The sequence below is a fragment of the Gobio gobio genome (genome assembly GCF_949357685.1).
Source record: "Gobio gobio genome assembly, chromosome: 15".
NCBI classification, from domain to species: domain Eukaryota; kingdom Metazoa; phylum Chordata; class Actinopteri; order Cypriniformes; family Gobionidae; genus Gobio; species Gobio gobio.
Genome location: NC_137108.1, coordinates 35,130,296 through 35,151,951, shown reverse-complemented (window position 1 = coordinate 35,151,951; position 21,656 = coordinate 35,130,296). Strand labels below are relative to the sequence as shown.

Here is a 21,656-nt window from a genome sequence, read left to right as displayed (position 1 = left end):
TGTAAAATGATCCCATGATGGGAAAACCTAACTAATTATGAAGCAGCTGACAGAAAATACCATTTGAGATTTTACATAGAACCGTTTGGTATAAATATAATTGAATTTAGTGCTGGTATTGTAGTACTAGTTAATTGCATTTATCGCTTGTATTCTAACATCTGATGCAACGTGTTTGGGCAAAGTGGTTTTCATCAATCTTGAGTTCCTGTTTGTCCATTTATACCCTGCAAAACAAGTCTATTTAAACTGACGTTTATGAGGTCATAATGAAGGATGCGTGTCTGGCATCCATAAAAAATATGACCTGAAATTGCCTCCATAAAACTGGCACATCATACTAGGAGGAAGGTTGCCATTACTCTAATTTGCCTTTGCTGGTGGCTGTTTGCTGCTATGGAACATATGAAAGTCGCACACATGCATGATGAATTAGTTTAATTCGTGACACAGTTGCATACATTAAAATACAAAACTGAAAATGAACAATGACCAAATCCAGCAGCATTTAGCAGTTCTTTATTCCCTCCCTCAGATTTCATAACTGCTCTATTTGGACAATCCGTGTGCAGTTTTTACAGGTCTGTTCCTGCTTGAAGAAAATTGCTCTAAATATACCACTTGAGAATACCAATGCGAAATGACAGCCAAATGTCAGAACAGTTGATAAGAGACACAATACCCCTCATTACACATGGCAGAGATGCAGGGTGAAATGTATTCAATGACTTCTTATGCCAGTGATCTAACAAGATAATAGTGGCTGAAAGAATAAAAGACCTGAAGTGATGATATTCAACGCTTAATTCAGGCTGGTAATAACGTAGATAGGCTCAGAGAGCTAATAGTCTTACTTTCATGAGTGAATTCCATAAGAAAGTTTGGGCTTTTGTGTGCTGCATAATTACTCCCTTTAAACCTTTATAAAATAATGAAGAATTTGTAGTAAGAATTGGATTCTTTTTAGAAAGCTTCCTACACACTCAAAATTTTATATTAAAACATTCTCCTTTTGTGTTGAAGAAAAACGCTGAAAGAATTTCCACTTCTTTCATTTCTTGGTGAACTATTCCTTTAAGATTTTAAAGGGATAGTTTAGCCAAAATTGAATATTCTGTCAGTGTTTACCCAACCCAAAGTCATTCAAACCTGTATGACTTTTATTCTTCTGTTGAACACAAAATATATTTTTAAGAATGTATCAACTGTTTTTGTCAATGGGGTCCAAGTTTGTTTCAACCAAGCGGCAACCTCCCGCAGTTTCTCTTGAAGCCAATACGGAAGTGACATATACTGCAATTCATCGACTGGCCACATGCTCCAGAAGGGAGCAAAATCTCGTTGAGCCCCATGTTAAAATGCCCAAATTTGCAGCAGAATAAAACATGTTTACAGCCTGGTACAAATTGTGGTTTTGGTCTATACGGCTAATTTTGCCCTTCATGACAACTGTGAGGGGGGTGAATTTTTTTTATAACTCATTCGTGTACATTATATAAAGCATTAAAGTTCTGCATAATTAAGGGCGTGGCTACTTCGAGTGACAGGTGGATAGCCATTTATCTGCTGTCTGTTAGTCATCGCGTCACTTCAGCTCCGCCCACGTCCCGCCTCTTTGCCCATTTTCTGTTATCCGGGAGTGACGCGCGATGACGCGCTGCCAAGATGGCAACGGCCATCTCGTCCATACTTTACGCTTCAAAACTGCTCATCAGATTCCTATAGGTGACGTCACGGACACTACGTCCATATTTTTTTACAGTCTATGGTTTCAACGTGTGTGTGTGTTTGGGGTCGGACCCTGAGAATTATATATAGGCTATATATACATATATACGCTGCCTGGCCCAAAAAAGGTCGCTGTTTGGATTTAAATTGGCAAATGCTTAAGAGTCAATGATTTGATCATTATTGCAGTGATTTTTGTGTTTATGTTTGTCAACAGTTCTTCCAACCCTAACTGATGGGAGTGTGTAGCTTTTCATTTCTTAAACAACCATAGGACACATCATGGCCATATTCCAGGATGACAATGTCAAGATTCATCATGCTCAAACTGTGAAAGAATAGTTGATCATTGTCAATACATGATCTTGACCAAAATAAATAAATGCTGTGATGTTATTTCCATCAAGAGGTGCATCAATTGTTGGTCCAGATCTTATATTGACAATGCAAGAGTCAAGCACTCTGTAAAGTCTCCTCCAGCACATCCCGAAAGACTTTCAATGAATTTAAGGTCTGGGCTCAGAGGTGCCAATTCATGTGTGAAAATGATTCTTCATGCTCCCTCCCAACTATTCTTTCACAGTTTGAGTCTGATGAATCTTGACATTGTTATCCTGGAATATGGCCATGATGTGTCTTCCTACATGGGTTGTTTAAGAAATGAAAAGCTACACACTCCATCAATTAGGGTCGGAAGAACTATTGCCAAACATATAACATGTTAGAAACATAAAAATCACTGCAATAATGATCCAATCATTGACTCTTAAGTATCAACACGCACCCATGCTCATTTCTATATACCCTATTCATCAACATGTATTCTTATTTCACTCATTTCTGTGCCTTAATTATTATATTGGTTAATAATACATTGTTATCTAATCTGTGTGCTTTGTATATGTGCATTTGTGAAATACATAACGTGGACAAATCACTTTAAATTGTAATGTAGACGCATACATTTTTCTGTGAAGCTGCTTTGAAATGATATGTATTGTGAAAAGCGCTATACAAATAAATGTGAATCGAATTTGCCAATTTAAATCCAAGCAGCGATTTCTTTTTTGGCCGGGCAGTGTATATAGACAGATAAAAAAGCGAGACTGCAAAAATTGGTGGAAAATACCATAGGTTTTTCTCAGATGATAAAGGTCTCGGAGGATCATTGTGGCATCTTTTAGATGTTCTTTGCAGAAAGATAAAAGTATTGCAGAGAGGCTTTATATCTACACAAATCCTTTGTCAACTGTGCTATAATTCAGTATTCACCCAGATTGTCAATAAGAATGCTGATTATAATTTGTTCTTTTCATGCTGGTGCAGTTTTTCAGCACAGGGAGATTGAGCCAAAGATGTCCACACAATCAAACTCAAAATCGCTTCTAACTCTGCAAAAGCTCAACAATAAAGTAAATCAGAGGACAAAGAAATTGGTTTCTTCTCATCTAAAGATTTTGGCGTTTACTCTTAAGCAATATTTAGAGGGATAAATGGAATTTGACCCTGTTATATTGGCATCAATGAAATGGTGAGATCACATACGGTCAATTTGAACAGAGATCATTCTGGCATTCAGCAGCAAACCATGCTATATGGGTATTCAATCATTTTGACATGTTTTGTAATGACAGGTGTTTCATTTGTAGTCAATTATCTCCTAAGTTGATGAATAGTTGTTGTCACTTTACAAATAATAGACATAGGCATACCATTTGCCTTGGGTCATACAATGAGCAGCAATTTACCTCAATCACCTCAATCTCTGAATTCAAATAAGAGGACTGTGATGGGCTAGCAGAAGCTGTCGCTTCCACTTTAGAGGTGCAGTGCAGCAATTAGAAACTGTTTTCAAAATGCATCACATCTCCACTGGCCAGAAAAAAAACCCCCTAAACAAATGAAAGGTAAGAACATTATCTAACTTTCTGAAAAGGCCTCTCCAACGTCTTCTACTTCTTCCCGATATAGAATTAGATAGATGTCATGGACATTAGACTAACGAAGCACAAAAATTATATTTTATTATTTTAAAATAGCACTCGTGTGGCACAAAAGAGGGAAATGTGATGGTTGCCTAAACGCTGAAGACTTAAATTGGCAGGAAACGCAGAACTCCATGCAGTCTTAAAAGACCATGTCAGGATCAGAACGTCTCAACACACTTTTATTAATAAGTATTCAGTGTGACCCTGTCCCTGACATATCTCAGCAAGATTTTCCAGATGATACTTGTAATGTGTCTCCTTTCATTTCTGCACCTCTATTCAAACAGACAGAACTTAATCACTGACCCCCAGCTGACTAGATAAGATGTGGGAACAGAAATAAGCTTTAAATGTGCTCATTATCTATGTGCGGAAGTAGAATAATGAGCTCCAGACACATTTTTGTGTTTTACAGTATGTGGAGATTCATTCTTTTGAAAGCATGTGCTTTAAACCAAATCAATTAAACTCCATGGATAGGAGCTCATTACTTTACATTACACTGCATGCTATTAGAATGCATATTATGTATAGATATTTTCTAATTAAGTTAATAATCAAAACGCTTTTGTACTTTCCTTGTTCTTATGTCACATATGGAAATACAATTCTGAAACTAAACTCATCAGAAAACACAAATGTTGATGGGGGAGGGGTGTGTGTGATGCGTTTGTGTAAGAAAAATATCCATATTTTAAAACTTTACAAACTGTAATCTCTAACTTCCGCTGTCGTACCGTGTTCATGAGACTGGCGTTCCAGCGTATGACCTAGGACGCAGGCGTAGCGTAAGTTCCGTGGCAAATGTGGAAGAGCAGAGGATAGAGCAAAACAAAACTTGGTTCTCGCGGGAACTACAATATTCTCACCGGAGCTTCCTACATCATACGCTGGAATGCCAGGACATTTTTTAATATAACTCTGATTGTATTCATCTGAAAGAAGAATGTCATATATACATAGGATGACTCGAGGGTGAGTAAATCATGGGGTAATTTTCATTTTTGGGTGAACAATCCCTTTAAATCAGCCCAAACTGGTCTTAGCTGGTCTCCCAGCCTTGGCAAGCTACTTTTTTTATTTACAGTATGCAAATATTTGGCTACGAGTGTCACACGCATTACCAAACACAATGCTTCCACAGATTTTGTTTTAGGCAAAGCAAAAAGAGGACCTCACTCCCAGCAAAATATTCTCTGCAGTTCAAGAGCAGTCACAAACAGCCAGGAGTTGTTTTCTTATCAATCAGATGAGAGCTTTTGTGGCAGAGGGGAGACTGTATTTTTTATGACTAAATAAACTCATGATTGTGCCACTAAAAATACGCTACCTTGCGTCACACTTGCAGCATGAAACAAAATTGGTTGACCTTGCCTATCAGGAGTGACACATTCCATTACCTATATATGTAAAATTGTTGCCAATTTGTCTGCAAATGCCTTAAATAATTGTATTTATTATGAAACCCGGTCCACGGGCCAAGTTGTGAATATATTTGCTTTAATTCATGTCACAAACACTATGCAGACACTTTCAAAATTCAAAACAGTTTGATTTATCTCAGTTTGTATTATCTCTCAAAATGTGTTTTGCAGTTATTTGTTGCTGAGTTCAAACACATTTTAAATGAATGTAATTGACTGTATTGGTTGTGGATATTTTCTGTAAAACTTGTTAATTGTTTATTAATCAAACACTTTCCTTTCATCTAGAGAAAACGACCATGAGCACATAAAAATTGTCAACAGAGTAGCTAGATGATTTATTGCAAGTGCTTGGCTTGTTTGACAGATGACGTGTTGATCAAACGCATCAATAGATCTTCCTCCATGATCGTAAATACAGCTGAATGGGCAGCATTGGATTCCTCTTCTGTAGGCTGGGGTGAAACACATCGAAATCTACTTTCCTCACTCTCTGCAGGTAGTCCTCCAAAGCAACCTTTGGGACAGTACACAAAGATGCTCAGAAACTCTTAGTTTAATTACTTTTGCGCAAGCCTGGAGGACGATACATTATTGAAAGAATTTACTGTAAAAGTATAAAGAAAAATGAATGGCAAAAAAATTATACAGCTGGAAATTTTGTAAAGAGTGGTGACATCACACAGTTTTTCTCTCTGAAAACTGAAAAGATCTTAATGTTGTGGGGTTGAGAATGATACAGTTGCAGGAAAAAGTATGTGAACCCTTCGGATTTACCTCTGCATACATTTGTTTAGGTCTTCCCTGAGCATACACTACCGTATAATTCTGCATTTATTTAATCAAAACATTCTGTTAAACAGTATTAGTGAAATATATTTACAATTTAAAAGAACTGTATTCTATTTTAATACATTTTAAGCTGAATTTTCAGCATCATTACTCCAATCTTCAGTGCCACATGATCCTTCAGAAATCGTTCTAATATGCTGATTTCATACTCAATCTTTTATCACTATCAATGTTGAAAGCTGCTTAATTTAAACTTTTTTTTCAGGATTCTTTGATGAATAGGAAGTTCAAAAGAACAGCATTTATTTAAACAGTTTTTTGGTAACATTATAAATGTCTTTACTGTCACTTTTGATCAATTTAAAATATCCTTGCTGAATAAAAGTATTTAATTTATTTTTTAAATCTTGTTTTGAACAACATAGTTTACCATATAAAGACTTATGTGAATTCCTAAGTTAATGCTAACCTGTCCTAAAACATTTCTGGAAGTTTTCACATACTTTTCTTGCAGCTGTAATACAAAAATACTAAATAAATTCCTCAAATGTCAGATATTACAGTAAAGTCCTTGCGTGAGCACACAGTTAACACCAGCCAAAGCAAGTGGAGCGCAATGTGTCACTAGATGGCCTGTGGGGAAAGGACGGCTTTAAAGAATTCGAATGACAGTTAAACACAGGAATGTGGAAATAGAATGCAAGAGCAGAATATTACAGAGACATAAAGTGAAATAGAAATGCTTTACAGGCCATTTAGTTCACAGAAAGCATTCAGCTGGCTAAAACATGAAATTGTACTGAAAATTACTGAGTGTTTCCCTCGTAATACGCTAAGAGTTATTCCCTCAGCTCTTCTGAGGCGGCTTCCTTTAAGCAAAATAACTGTAAAAGACAAAAAAAAAAAAGGCTTAAGATGTGTAATCAGACCATGAGATGATAGTGGTGCCTCCAGGGAGCAGCAGTCATGTGTGACGATGGGGCTCCGCCTCTTTGAAGGCAGAATGAGGATAAGCCATGAGCTTCTCTGTGTCACAACACATTAGTGAGGCATGGGGAGGGGAGAGAAGCTGAAAGAGATGAAATTACTCACCGTTTGCAGGAAGACAGGCATGGCCGCATGTGGAACGTTCTCGCTGAATGATCTAGCCTGTAAGACAGTGCAGTAATGAGATGACAAGACATCAAAGTTCTCGCAACTGTGCTGTATAGTATATCACAAAAACCTCTTAATTACTGGCTGAGTCTCATTGTGAATCAAATTGGGTCAAACAAACCTGTCAAGATCATACTTCACCCCAATATAAAAAATAAAACATATTTTGCTTAAAGGGATCGTTCACCCAAAAATGAAAATTACCCCACTATTTACTCGCCCTCAAGCCATCCTAGGTGTATATGCCATTCTTCTTTCAGACGCATATAATCGGAGTTATATTAAAAAAATTTGAAGACCAAATGCCTCCATCCATCATAAAAGTGTTCCACATGGCTCCGTGGGGTTAATAAAGGCCTTCTGAAGCGAATCAATGGGTTTTTGTAAGACAGTTGAATACGGAAGGCGGTCCGCAGGAAGCTAAATATTTGGGTGAACTATCCCTTTAAAGAGAATTATAGCCTGGTGATTTTATTTGCATGACAATTAAGCACAGTTCTCCAATAATTTTCAATGGTAGCCTATTAAAAGTCTGAATAAATGTTGTATTATTTTGTAAGAATTATTGTATTTTATCATTTGTATAAAAAGACTTGAGCATCCAGTCTGTTGCTTCTCCAAGAAATTCTCAAAATCTCAACAAAACTATAGTACCATCAAGAAGGAAGCTCTGGCATTAGTGATGGCACTCAGGCATTTTGACGTCTATGTTGGAGGTAGTTGTACCCCTCTTGTGGTTTACACTGACCATAACCCTCTTGTTTTCCTGTCTCGCATGTGTAACCTAAACCAGCGTTTGATGCGTTGGTCATTATTTCTGCAAGAATACAACTTGGACATTCGACACAAGAAAGGCTCCGAGAATATGGCGGCTGACACGCTCTCCAGAGCCTGTGATGGAGTCTAGAATGTACTATGCATGTGAAGTACTGAGGGTTTATAAGTTTATGTTATGTGTTTTTGATTTTTCTCTATGTTGTGTTTTCTTTTTCTTCTCTTCTGTGCTGTTGCTCTAATAGGAGCTGATTGCTGGCACCTGATACTCATTTGCTGATACCAGCTAGTACTTCATGCATTGGCTCTCTTGGTGAGAAAACCAGCTATAAAAGCCATTAAGGAAGGTAAGTTAGATTTAAAATTGAGTTAGACACTGTTTTGTTTGTTATTTTGGCTATGCCTCCTCCTGAAGCCTTTTTGTGTTCCACTTTTAATTTCTTTATACAAATTTGCTGTAGATTTCAGTGGTTGATGGTGGTCTTTACTCTTTAGTGCTGGGACTGGGAATGAGAAGCTCTCTCCTTTCGACTTGTTACGTTTTTCCTAAATCCCCTAAATATTGAAACGAAGAGCGTAACAACTGTATTACAGTAATGAGAATTAGCATTGATAATAATAGGAATAACAAACACAAAAAGCAAGTAAAACATCTGAATACCTTTCAATAATGCAAATTATTGGGGGAAATGTGCTTAATTTTCATGAAAATGACTTCACATAGCAAAAAAAAAAAATCTTGTTTCTTATTCTATTATTTATGCAAAATGTAAAAAAATTTTTTTCAATTAATGTTTACATGACTCATGCAAATACATAAAAAGTTAGATTAAAAGGATCAAATTCCAGTTTAGTGCTTGTTTGTCTGTGGTATTTTAAATGTGGTCTTCACCACTGAGTTCAGTCAGCGCTAACCTTGAGTCACACCACCTGACAAGTTATGCAAAGTGGGGTGAGCAATATCTGACAAAATCTCTGATTAGCATTTCCTCGGATATTCCCTGAAACGCTCTGCGGTTACACTAAACTTTTAATAATTTCAGTAATGAGGAGAGGGCAACAATCAAGGGTCATAAGAGCTGCTGGTGGAGGAGGGGTGTTATCCCTTGTGAAATTTAATGAAGTTAGTATGCAAATGGAGAACACACAACACAGTCGGCATCTCCCATCTGACCACAGATATTAATCTGAAGGGCTTTGCTTACGTGTTGGAGATGGACATGGGCTTGGCTGGCAATGTCATAAACGACGTCCCTGATGTTCTGGTCCCTGCTGCCACGGATGAAGTCCTCTTGAGACGCTCCATGCTGGGTGAGAAACAGTGAAAATGCATTATCAGTAAAACCTGCTGACAGAAAGATGAGCTTGATGATATCCAAATCTTTTCCTTATCCCTCCATTTAGCTTGAGCACCATCACAATAACATAGGCCTACCTGTCATATTCTACCCCAAAAATCAAAAAAGAAAAAACCTTTAAAAATGAAGCACACATATTAAGCACATTTTCCCCTAAAATTCGAATTACTTTAATAAAACGCTCACTCTGTAGTAATAAAAATCATTGTTATTATTATATCTTTTTACAATTTTTTTTTAGAACAAATCAATTTCAGTACAACACAAATATGTATGGTGTCAATTGTAGAGTTAAAATAATTGTTTTTTTGGCATAATTTTTCTCTTTAAAGTAGGCTACTGAAAATTGGGAGAGGAAGGATGTGCTAAATTCATGAAAGTAAGAATGAAAATAATGTCACAATACTGTCATGGTCTTAAATACAGGCTTAATTTCACACAAATTTGGGGGTGAAATACGACCCAGACATTTCCGTTTTCATCATGAGATTCATTATAGATTTTCCAGCATTCAACAAACATTCTTAAACAGCAGAACAAATTAGTATGCTCGATGAAAATATGAAAGAGGTGGTGTGTTTATGAATCAGCATCCCAAGACTTCTTTAGAAGAAATATTTACTGAAATTACACTTGTTAATATTGGTGAAAAAATGATTCAAACGAAGACATAAATGAACAAGTGTTAAATTCTTCTTGCCTTTGACTGCCTCAACTGTGATCTGAATAAATCCACGATAGCAAGTGATCAATAAACACAATAATTTAGTATCAAATTTAAAAGTCAATTGTTCCTCAAACAAAAGCTGTATGGCAAAATGAATCATCATCATGAATAACCACCAGGCAGTGTAATTGTAGGGGCTATCATTATTGATCTGATTCGATTCTTGAACAAGGGGTTTTACATCACGCAGAGCCCTTAAACTGTGAAATGACTTGCAGACACGCAGAAACTTGTATTCACAGTTTACCTAACAAGAAAAAGTACACCTTGCATTGTTTTACAAACACATTAAGCTCAGGATTGTTTCCTCCGAGGAGCCAAGGAGCAAAAAATTGGATGACAAAATAAATCCATATTACAAATAATAAAAAAAGTTCAAATATTTCAAAATGTTACATTAAAAAGTGTATAAATCACTCCAATAGCAACACCAGCAGGTAAAGTTACAGCAGGAGTCTGCATCTCTCTTGCCTTCCCTGAGTCCATTGAGTTTTAACAGACCCAGCGTGCGGTGGGTTTGGTGGGGGGTAATTGAGAATGAATGGATGAAAGTAATTTGAGATAAGGCAATGCTTTATATAATTGGTTTGTGCGATAAATTCTGCCTATTTTCATGCGCGTTCGCAAATCAGTCTGAATGAACAAAATGATGGCGTTGATTAAGTAACCAACTCAGCCATATCACGCTTTATATCACGTCAAAATCTAACTTGAAATGGCCTGAAAAGATGATGACTGGGTTATTTTTAGTGGGCAATCAGCTTGGGGAAATTAAAGGTACATCGTTGTGCCTGTAACCAGTGTTTACTGAGCTTGATAACTGATGATCCGAAAATAAGCTAACTATTAAAAAGAAAAGCTAAACATCAGTTCACAAATAAAATATAGGGTACAACAAGGCTAAAGGAAGAAAAAAATATGTTTGTATTGAATATTTATAGAGCAACAGATTTTGTGTGAAAAGTTTTGTTTAAAAGACGAGGGGGAGTAAAAGGCTCACCATGCATGGGGCAAAAGGCACACAGTCTTAATACAAATACTTTCGCTAAAATAATGTTTTTAATAATGTCTAAGTTAATACTTGTTCAAAACAATCACCTTAGCAAAGTTTGAACTATTCTCTGTTTATTTTGATAAATAGAATAATTCATGTTTGTTCAGTAAATATGCTGTCATTAAAATATGTTAATATGAAAATACATTAAAATATAAAGAAACTAAATCATTTTAAAAAGTAAAGACTGAAAGCATTGAAAGAGTAATAATATTTTTTTTTAAATAAATTATATTTTATTATATGATATGATTAATATCATATTTTAAAGGTCCCGTTCTTCGTGTTTTTTTGAAGCTTTGATTGTGTTTACAGTGTGCAATATAACATGTGTTCATGTTTCGCGTGTAAAAAAACACAGTATTTTTCACACAATGTACTTATCTGTGTACCGCTGTTTCCACTGTCCTAAAAACGGCTGGTGATTTCCTCTTTCTATGAAGTCCCTCCTTCAGAAATACGTAACGAGTTCTGATTGTGCAAGCGGTTCCTGTGCTGTGATTCGACCACAGCTTAGCGCACGTGAAAGCGGTTCCTGTGTTATGATTCGACAGCAGCTTAGCGCACGTTGGAAAGGTCACGCCTCTTAACGGAGAGATGTATGCGTTCAATAATCTCTACAGCGTCCCTGGGAAAGCCAAACAAAGGTGATTTGACTCCTGGATGAAAATAACAGCGTCTCGACGACATGGCGATAAACACACTCAACGCAACAGTTCCTTTTCTCCACGCGACACGTCCGCTTCTCCACGTGGGACAGCAACAAGACCGCGCCCCCTTTTTCGCGTTTCTTTGTGGGCGGAGGTTAGTCTGTTCTACTGCTCTACTGACGTAATTAAAGAAGGAAGTACCAGGATGTAGTCCAAGCCAGCCGTTCGCTGTAGGCTTTGAAAGGGAACTTCTGTTAAATAAAATATCTCGCTTGGCATTGAACTTTGAGCTTTATAATTTTACAGGTATTATTTATGCTCTAACAGCAACATTACACACTAACTAAAGTTTGAACAATGGGATCATGCGGAATGGGACCTTTAAATATGATGGTCTCATTATAAGTATGGTGATTATCTCTAAGGTGGACACCCAACTTAATATATGATATTTACAATCTGAATAACCATGTCATGTCAACAAATGGAAAAGTCAGCTAACTAACATGTTAAATATTACCCCAAATACCATACTTTTGCATATTCTTACATTACTGAAAAACTGTTGCTTTAATTACCTTGAACAAAACTGAAAATCTGAGAACCTTGGTCTCAAAATATATTGAATAATTTTAGCGATTCTTATTTGCTATTTAAATCTACAACATTTTTTAAAAACAAATATTAGATCAAATTAGAGCAGAATCAACTTTGTACTGCTGCCCGCGATCATGTCAAAGATCAGTCAAATTTCCACATGCATCTTGAAAAACAAATGTTTTGGAAAGTGCTGAGGCAAGTTTGTGCCATCTAGTGGTTCAGAGGAAAATAAAATCTAAGGAGCCATTTACCCCATGGAGGTTAGCCCAATTGTACGCTATTGTTTAAATTGTTACTGCCTTTAGTTATTATTTTGGAATAAATGTAAAAATGCTTAAAACACTAACTTGATGAGATTCATATTTGGTTTTAATAAATAGAAAAATTATTACATTTTTGTACTGTAAAAATAAAAATAAAATTGTATTAGGTTTTTGATGTAATGTAGAGTAATGTTTATTTAACTGGAAAATGTGACAACATTAAGTAATTATTTTAGAAATCTATTTTAGATTTATTAAAGAAAACTGTGAGGACTCTGCCTCCTTGTTTCAGAACACCACTGCACGCAACAGGTTGCACATACATTTATTTTTACAATTACCTCAGCAAACATTCTCTAAATAACTGCAATGAATGTAGATAAACTTCAAAGACTTGCCATTTCCTTTCATTTAACATTGCACTTGCAATACATTATTAAAGACATCAAAGGTTTAAAAGCTTTTCCATACATTATTGTCTCAACAAGTTTCATAAAGTTAGCTTTAAATTATAAGTGAAGACAATTAGTAAATAACTTCCTTGCACTGCAATCAAACAAGTAGTAATGCAGTAGCAAAACACTAATGAACAAATAGTATGTAGTAAGTATCTATTTTAAAAGTATCATGTTTTAACTTCCAATTTACACAACACCAACAGGCGGCGAATAATGACAACAGAGACTTGTTGGATCAGTGTATTATTATCCCTGTTGGCATTGTTTTCAACGATTGAACATGTTGAATCTGTGTTTGTTGGGTCATAGAATGTCTGAGAAGTGACATACTGTAAATCCGCGTTGGTCGGCCAGGTGTGAACATTTGATAAACTCAGAAACCTCAGAAAAAATTATGTTCACATAATTTTAACGTGAAACAACAGTGCCCTCTTCTGGTGAAAAAACAATCACACAGCAAAACAATATACAGTAGTGGCCAGAAGTGATGTCCGTACTAGAAAAATTGACATATGTTGACATCAAAGATTTTGTGCTTGGAGTCTATTGTTTTATTTGTGATAACACAATGAAACATAGCAAAATAAAACCTGTAGCTTACCAATTTTTTGCCAAATAATATTGTCAGGTAAAACCTTAGCCAAGTTTAGTGTTTAGTTCTTTCTCTTAAATTTAAAATATTTAAAAATATAAAATACTTTCCTCATATTTTGATGGTTTAATTGGTTTAAAAACAAATCCCCAAACCAATTCTCTTACAGACATTACTTTTGGCCACTACTGTACATAACGCAACTTGATCTTAATACTGTATACTGACTCTAGCTGAGATTAGTTGAGGATAAACGACAGATGATATTCTTTTCTTTTGTTACACTAAAGGAAAGATCTTTTAAATCCCATTTCTAATGGTCTGTTCATGCTGCAATGGCGACAGATGGCTGAAACAAAGCCCATGGGATTGAGCTTTGCAGGCAAGAGGGAACTGGGCAGCTTCACCCACGTATATGTCCCTAGTCCTTCACAACAGTAACTCTGATGTCAGAAACGCTTGGAATTACAGCCAGCTACACACATCATAGGGTGACAGCAGATTTACCAACCAGCATGCAGATGTCCATGGGCAGGTAGACCTTGCGTCTGCTGCTGTTGTAGGGAGTTGCCCGCAGGCAGGTCAGGATGCCCTGGGCTTTGCCAATGTGACTTGCGGCGTGGTCTGCATGGACATTTTTCACACCTGCATAAACACATGCACAAAGCACACAACTTTTTGAGACCAGGTTTGACTTTGTGTCAAATTGTGAATATCCAATTTTTGTATTACTCAAAAAAGTTATCTTATTATTATTTTTAAAAATATAAATGACAAATCTAATATTAATAAGAATTTTTATGCATTCTAAAAAGCATATTCTGACTAAATGTCCTCACTCTGATATTTTCAGTTTATGCATCATATTTTCAGTGGACTGTTTTGTGATCTTGTAATACAAGGCTTTCATTGAAGGATGGGGCAATACAAACTACACCACCCATTAAAGGTTTGGGACCAGTAAGTTTTTTTTTTTTTGGAAAGGATTTTATACTTTTATTAAGCAAGGATCTAGTGTTTGACCGATATATCGGCCGGCTGATATATCGGGCCGATATTTGCGATTTTTACATGTATCGGCATCGGCCGATACAAGGCTGCTGCGTTCGCCGATATTTTTTTTAAGAGATTAAGTTAAGTGCACCTAAGCATTAAATGACTAGGTTGTAAATAGTTTTAAAAATATAAAAGTTTTAAGTATAGTACAGTCACTTTATTATGATGCTTGCTTGTTGATACTGTGTGCAATAGTGTAATTATTTTATTTATGCTTAAATATTTATTTTCAGAATTTAGTTTCACCACTGAACTCTTTTTTTTTCTTGTTCTACCTCACCTGTTTTTACTATTTGCTAAAAAAATGTTTTATTAGTTCAATAAATGCTCCTTTTTTAAATTTTAAATTATCATCATGATCATTGTGTCATTTTTATGATGTAAATTGAGGGAGCAAAAGCAGTATAGGCTCCAAATATCGGCTCAAGAAAATCGGCAGCCCGTATCGGTCATCGGCTAAGGCTGATGAAAAAAAATCTATATCGGCACTAAAAAAAAATCCATATCGGTCGATCCCTACAAGGATCCATTCAATTTATCAAAAGTGACGGTAAAGACTTTTACATTCAATTAAATACTATTGTTTTGAATGTATTCATCAAATAATCCTGAACAAAAACGTATAGCACAACTGTTTTTCACAGTGATGATGATTAGACATGTTTCTTGAGCACCAAATCAGCATATTATAACGATTTCTGAAGGATCATGTGACTCTAAAGACGGGAGTAATGGCTGATGAAAATAAATACATTAAAAAAAAAAATGTTTTAAAATATATATATACATTTGTTTTTTTAAATAATAATAATTTTTCATAATATTAATATATTTTAGATTTTTAAAAATGCAGCTTTGTGGGTCTAAAAAACAGGATTTTTTTTGGTTACCAATCCCAAACCTTTGAATGGTAGTGTATATTGGAACTAAATTAGCAAACCTAGAGCACAAACCAAAAAACATAAGCCTTTCAGCTTAATTTAATAATAATAATAGTTCCTTTCAAAATAAAGCAATGAGAATTATTCTAAATGGTTTGAGGTGGCAATGGAAAACTGTAAAGAGCAAAATGCTGAATGTTAGGGACTGACAGCCTCAAACACCATTCACTTTTATTGCATCTTTTTTCCTATACAAATGTGAATGGTGACAGGCTGTCAGCTCCTAATATTCCACCTAACATTTCCTTCAGTGTTCCACAGAGGAAAGAAAGTCCTATTTGTCAGGTACAAAATGATTATGTGTTCATTTTTACAACTTTTCCTTAAGCGATAGATCAAGGAAAGGCTGCTCACCAAGTGTCTCCAGCAGCAAGTAGAGAAGAGAGGATTGTGTGTTTTCACCATAAGTCTCCAGCTCCTGAAGGTTCCTGTACGCTCTGTCGTCCATGTCTTTCTCCTTTTCAAAAAGAGAATGTTTTTAATACAATTGCCAGAGGACAGACAGACTGCATAATGTGCCGACTCACAGAATGACAGATTCATGTCTAGAATTAGCCATGCATGTCTCTCGGGCAGCTGTCAGAGTTAAAATTAGTTATTTTAAGATAACTTTCAGTATTTTCTTTACTCGTAAATTAGGACAGAACTTACTTACTCTTTCAGATATGATTCTCAACATCCACCTCCTTGTTAATGTGTGCTTTCTTACTGCCTGAGAACACAAGAGCAGTTATAGTATATCAGTGCATAATATTTTTAAAAACATTGGGGTCCTGAAAAAGTTTTTGCACGAACACACTTTTCAAAATATTTTATTTTGTTACACAGAAAAAAAATTACCAAAAAAAGTGTGAAACGACACAAGGGTGAAATGTAATGTCATTTATAAATGTATAAAATGTAATTTGTTCTTGTGATAGCAAAGCTGATTTTTTTTATATGCTGATTTGGTGCTCAATACACATTTCTTATTGTTATCAATGTTAAAACAGTTGTGCTGCTTAATATTTTTTAAAGGAAACTATAATGCACTTTTTCAGGATTCTTTGATGAATAGAAAGTTTAAAAAAAAGCATTAATTTGAAATAGAAATCTTTTGTAAAATTATAAATGTCTTTATGGTCTCTTTTGATTAGTTTAATACAACCTTAATTGGCCTTAATTACTTTGAAAAAAACACACAAAAAAACCGTAATGACCCCAAACTTTTAAACCGTAGTAAAGGATAATTAATTTGTTACATTTATATAGCGCTTTTCTAGGCACTCAAAGTGCTTTACATAGAAGGGGGGAATCTCCTCATCAACCACCAATGTGCAGCATCCACCTGGATGATGCGACGGCAGTCATATTGTGCCAGAACACCCACCACAGCTTATGGTGGAGAGGAGACAGAGTGATGAAGCCAATTGTATATGTATGTGGGGACGATTAGGAGGCCAAGATGGACAGGGGCCAATGGGCAAATTTGGCCAGGATGCCAAGGTTACACCCCTACTCTTTATCGAAGGACATCCTGGGATTTTTAATGACCACAGAGAGTCAGGACCTCAGTTTAACGTCTCATCCGAAGGACGGTGCTTGTTACAGTATCGTGTCGCCATCACTATACTGGGGCGTTAGGACACACACAGACCACAGGGTGAGCACCCACTGCTGGCCTCACTAACACCTCTCCAAGCAGCAACCTAGTTTTTCCCAGGAGGTCTCCCATTCAGGTACTGACCAGGCTCAGCTCTGCTTAGCTTCAGTGGGAAACCAGTCTTGGGCTACAGGGTGATATGGCTGCTGATGACAGAATTAAAAAATGTGGGTGAACTATCTCCATCCCTAGTTAGACGGAAGACCCACCCTCCACAATTCTGCATTGACGGGCTGGGCTGGAGGATCATCTCTGTAAACGTCTTCCACGGCACTCTTCCAGAACTGCATTCGCATTAAACCAATGGTTTTCTGGGAAACTGAGTCCTTAATCTAAAGGAGAAGAAGCAAATATATGAGCATAATATACAGGCATTTCTTACTACAGGCACTTGTATGTATCAACAAGGCTTGTGTTTTGTACCATAATACACAGTTAGAAATGTACATAAATAAATAAGATTGTACATTGTTGCACTTATTAGCTGGAATACATGCCTGTGCCAGTTCTACATTGAACGCCCTCAGTGCCAGTGCAGAGCGACGAACAGCCTCAGGAAGAAGCAATGAACATAAAAATCCATCATAGTCCCTCTTCCTATGGGTGACAGTTCAGTGTTATACACTGGGATAACAAATCTGACTAAGCCTTAAAGGGTTAGTTCCCAAAAATGAGCGCTTCCTAGTTCTACGGCAGAATGACTGGTGCACATGCATCGTGGTGCTCATGTCAACAGCTTTGGCCAATGATAAGCCGGCGTTCTAGAAGTGCCACACTGTACTACGTCAACATGGTAAGAGTCTGACACGGACTAGAAGAAATTGTTGAATAAAGTCATTATTTTTGTTTGTTTTTTGCGCACAAAAAAGTATTTGTTGCTTTATAAAATTAAGGTTGAACCACTGGAGTCATATGGACAATTTTAAAGATGTTTTTACTACCTTTCTGGGAAAGTGGTGATTAAATTGCGGTCTATGGAGGGGTCAGAAAGCTCTTGGATTTCATCAAAAAGATGAACGAAGGTTTTACGGGTTTGAAATGACATGAGGGTGAGTAATTAATGACAGAATTTTCATTTTTGAGGGAACTAAACCTTAGAGACAGAAATTTCTTTTGGCATAATTATCATATACATTTAATTGTGTCAATGACAAATAAGGATTTCAAAAATGAAGGATTTCCGAATTAAATGGCTTCTTGAACGAGAAAAAAAACTTTTTTGGTCTATTTTGTCTATGGTTAATTGACTGTTGTCTGCTATTGCTGTGATCTTATTTAAGTGACAGGTTGTACCGCCCTCACGCCAGTAAACACATCCTCAGAGAAGAGAAGAGAAGAGAAGAGAAGAGAAGAGAAGAGAAGAGAAGAGAAGAGAAGAGAAGAGAAGAGAAGAGAAACAAGGGCACATGCATATGCAAAATAATGATATGCAACGATAAATCATTTAAAATACTACTGCAATATTTCATAAAAAATAGGAATTGTCCATTTTGATTTCATGGTGACTTTAAATCGAGCTTAAAGCATATTTTTCCAAGTTCTTAATCTTTCATTCATGTGTATAACATTTTCTAGACATAATTTAATGTTACCCACAGATAAAAAGTACTAAAATCTTTACATACTGTAAAAACAAAGTTAAAAAAAAAATCTATTTTCTTTTCAATATCTGGACTGTTACACCACCTAGACATTTCGATTTTTTTTAAAGAAAAGTTCATGCTATTTTTTATTTATTCTTGAGCAAAAGGAAAGAAATAACGCTGATTTATATTCATATAGGCTACATATACAGGCACCGGTATAATACTCCGATTTATACATGTCTAAAATACAGGTAACATATTTAAAGTAAATAATAACTCATAACTTACCTTACAATATCAATACAATACTGTTCATTGTGATGTCCTGTCGAATTTGTTAATGCCCTTGTGCATTTGATCTCTGCTGGCCTCTGTATAAATGTGGGATAGGGAATCTTTTTGTGCAGGGAGTTTTTGGTGGTTAAAAGTCCATTCTTTAAGTTTACACTGGATGCCATAGCAAACCCCATGCATCCAGTATCCTTGAGCTGTGCCTCCTCCTGCGTGTGCGTCATATTACAACTCCCCTGTTCGCAAGAACCATCGGTCAATACGTTCCGCTTCGATGTAAACAATCTGTTTAAATCCAGATCAAATTAAGCTATGCTACAGAGTGAACTATATTACCTTTATGGAACATAAATGTAATTATTGTTGATGCAGTAAAAATATATTAAACATTTTCGCACAGTTGTTTGCGCTTAGGGAGAAGAAATGATTGACAGATAAGATCAGTTGGCTTGATCATGTGATTCTCATCATATGACCAACACACATGAAAGTCCTTTCATCGAAACGAGCGGATAGAAAACGGGATAGTAACTTATTTTATTTTTTATGTGTTGTACATATGTCTTATGGCAACATCGTCTGTGAATTTCGATCAGATTTCTTTGTTTCTAATATGCCTAGGAGTATGTTTGTGCCAGTGCAAAGACATCCGGTAAGGACTTGTCTCATGTAACGTTACGTTAGTGCAGTTGTGATGACGATCAAAACTCTTGAAGTTGTATAATGTTTCCAAACGCATGGTTGGGATGGAAAATAATTGTGTAGGATGTTCTTCTTGGATTATTGTATTTTGTAACGTAACGTTTTAACGTATTTTGCAAACATCTTGCAATTTGCCTTTTTGATTCCAAAAAAGCCCTCTAACATTTATTAAAAAAAATGACGTTTAGAAAATTGCATTTAAAAATACAATAATAATAGTCAACCAATAATAATTATAATAATAATAATTTTAGTAATATCATATGACATTCCCTTCAGCTAATACAATTTAAATCTGCCATGTGCTTGACATTTTTGGCAACAAGAAAGTGAAAGAGACATTAAACCCATGTTTGGTCACATGCTGTCAAGGTTCCTTAGTGAGTTCATTTTAGACTAATATATATATATAATTAGTTTTTAAAAAAATATAATTTTACATCCAAATGTGTTGTAACGTTTTTGATGCATATTTTGTAAAAACAATAACTCAGAGACCAAACAAGATAGAAAAGTCTTGTTGATTTCCACTTGTGCTACAAGTTTTAAGAGATGGCATCCTAAAAAAAAGGTCAAAGGTCAGATATAGAAAACCAAGGCTGTGTGTCCACTAAAGCGTCTTTAGTCAGCTGAAAATGCCAGCGCTCTTCTGGCCAGTTGCATAAACCGCTAAGACTAGTCTTACAAGTTAGCCATAATTTTATTTTCTTTAAGACTGTACTGTAAGTCAGTGATGAGTGCTGCGTTTTACCCAAAGTTGGACATTCAACTCTCGCAGACAGCTAAAGAACGTTGAGCGCTCAGAGCTCAGCATGAAATAGACGCTCAGCACCTTGTCTTGCTGAGAACAATTGGAAAAATATGCTAGCCTCTGGAAAAACACAGTCTAAATTTGGAAAATTATTTTAGTTTTAAATATGTAAAATATAAAGAGGGTTAAGAGGGTTAAAATTATAAATAGTTTAATGATATCCTTCTTTTCTTAAAGATGCTGTACGTGATTCAATACATTCAGAGAATGTTGAGAAAGCTGCCAATGGCTGTATTAGTCTGACCAATGACAGAATGGGTTGGTGTTTAGAAAACATGTTTGGGAAGCTTGTTCGGAAACATTCATATTTTTGCAATTCGTTTGGTGCCACTTGTGGAAAAGAAGTCGCTACAGCTAACTTACTGGAATACCAACTCTGTGGATCAACATGCACAAAATGCCTGTAAACATCTGTGTAAATGTAACATAAATGATAAACTGTACTTCTGGTAAATTAAATTATAGATATTTTCAAATTCTGCATATACACTATATTGCCAAACGTATTGGGACACCCCTCCAAATCATTGAATTCAGATGTTGCAATCACTTCCATAGCCAAAGGTGTATAAAATCAAGCACCTAGGCATGTAGACTGCTTCTACAAACATTTGTGAAAGAATGGGTCGCTCTCAGGAGCTCAGTGAATTCAAGCGTGGTACCATGATAGGTTGCCACCTGTGCAATAAGTTCATCCATGAAATTTCCTCACTACTAAATATTCTATGGTCAACTGTTAGTGGTATTATTACAAAGTGGAAGCAATTGGGAACAACAGCAATTCAGCCACGAAGTGGTAGGCCATGTAAAATCACAGAGCGGGGTCAGCGCATGCTGAGGCGCACAGTGTGCAGAAGTCACCAACTTTCTGCAGTCAATAGCTACAGACCTCCAAACTTTCTGTGGCCTTCAGATCAGCTGAAGAACAGTGTGTAGAGAGCTTCATGAAATGGGTTTCCATGGCCGAGCAGCTGCATCCAAGCCTTACATCACCAAGAACTATGCAAAGCGTTGGATACAGTGGTGTAAAGCACACCGCCACTGGACTCTAGAGCAGTGGAGAC

At 36.1% G+C, this 21,656-nt stretch overlaps 2 protein-coding genes across 3 annotated transcripts in view; one reads left to right on the top strand and one right to left on the bottom strand.

Moving 5' to 3' along the window:
- Positions 1-3,875: 3,875 nt before the first annotated feature.
- ndufaf6 (NADH:ubiquinone oxidoreductase complex assembly factor 6) lies at positions 3,876-19,545 on the bottom strand. 2 transcript variants are annotated; one of them, XM_079837638.1, is made up of 10 exons: positions 19,077-19,309; positions 17,700-17,799; positions 17,412-17,534; positions 16,216-16,272; positions 15,915-16,017; positions 14,075-14,208; positions 9,067-9,168; positions 7,025-7,081; positions 6,862-6,922; positions 3,885-5,657 (listed from the first exon to the last, which is right to left on the bottom strand). In XM_079837638.1, the coding sequence occupies exons 1-10, from the start codon at positions 19,301-19,303 to the stop codon at positions 5,479-5,481; spliced, it is 1,143 nt and encodes a 380-aa protein (XP_079693764.1). In that variant the 5' UTR covers positions 19,304-19,309; the 3' UTR covers positions 3,885-5,478. The 2 variants fall into 2 exon arrangements, with proteins under 2 accessions (XP_079693765.1, XP_079693764.1); XM_079837639.1 differs by lacking the exon at positions 6,862-6,922 and having other exon boundaries at positions 3,876-5,657; positions 19,077-19,545.
- Positions 19,325-21,656, top strand: part of nagpa (N-acetylglucosamine-1-phosphodiester alpha-N-acetylglucosaminidase) — a 17,534-nt gene continuing 15,202 nt past the window's right edge. Inside the window, exon 1 of the mRNA XM_079837637.1 lies at positions 19,325-19,731. Within this exon, the coding sequence (XP_079693763.1) occupies positions 19,646-19,731 (86 nt within the window). The 5' untranslated portion in view covers positions 19,325-19,645. The remainder of the gene's footprint in view (positions 19,732-21,656) is intronic.

Bases quoted from the DNA above. Each gene is read 5' to 3' on its own strand.
- ndufaf6 (XM_079837638.1), bottom strand. From the start codon at position 19,303: ATGACGCACACGCAGGAGGAGGCACAGCTCAAGGATACTGGATGCATG. The intron at 16,273-17,411 runs GTGGGTCTTCCG...TTGTGTTCTCAG, and splicing joins TCAATGCAGAATTGTGGAGG to GCAGTAAGAAAGCACACATT. The intron at 16,018-16,215 runs GTAAGTAAGTTC...CTTTTTGAAAAG, and splicing joins TGAGAATCATATCTGAAAGA to GAGAAAGACATGGACGACAG.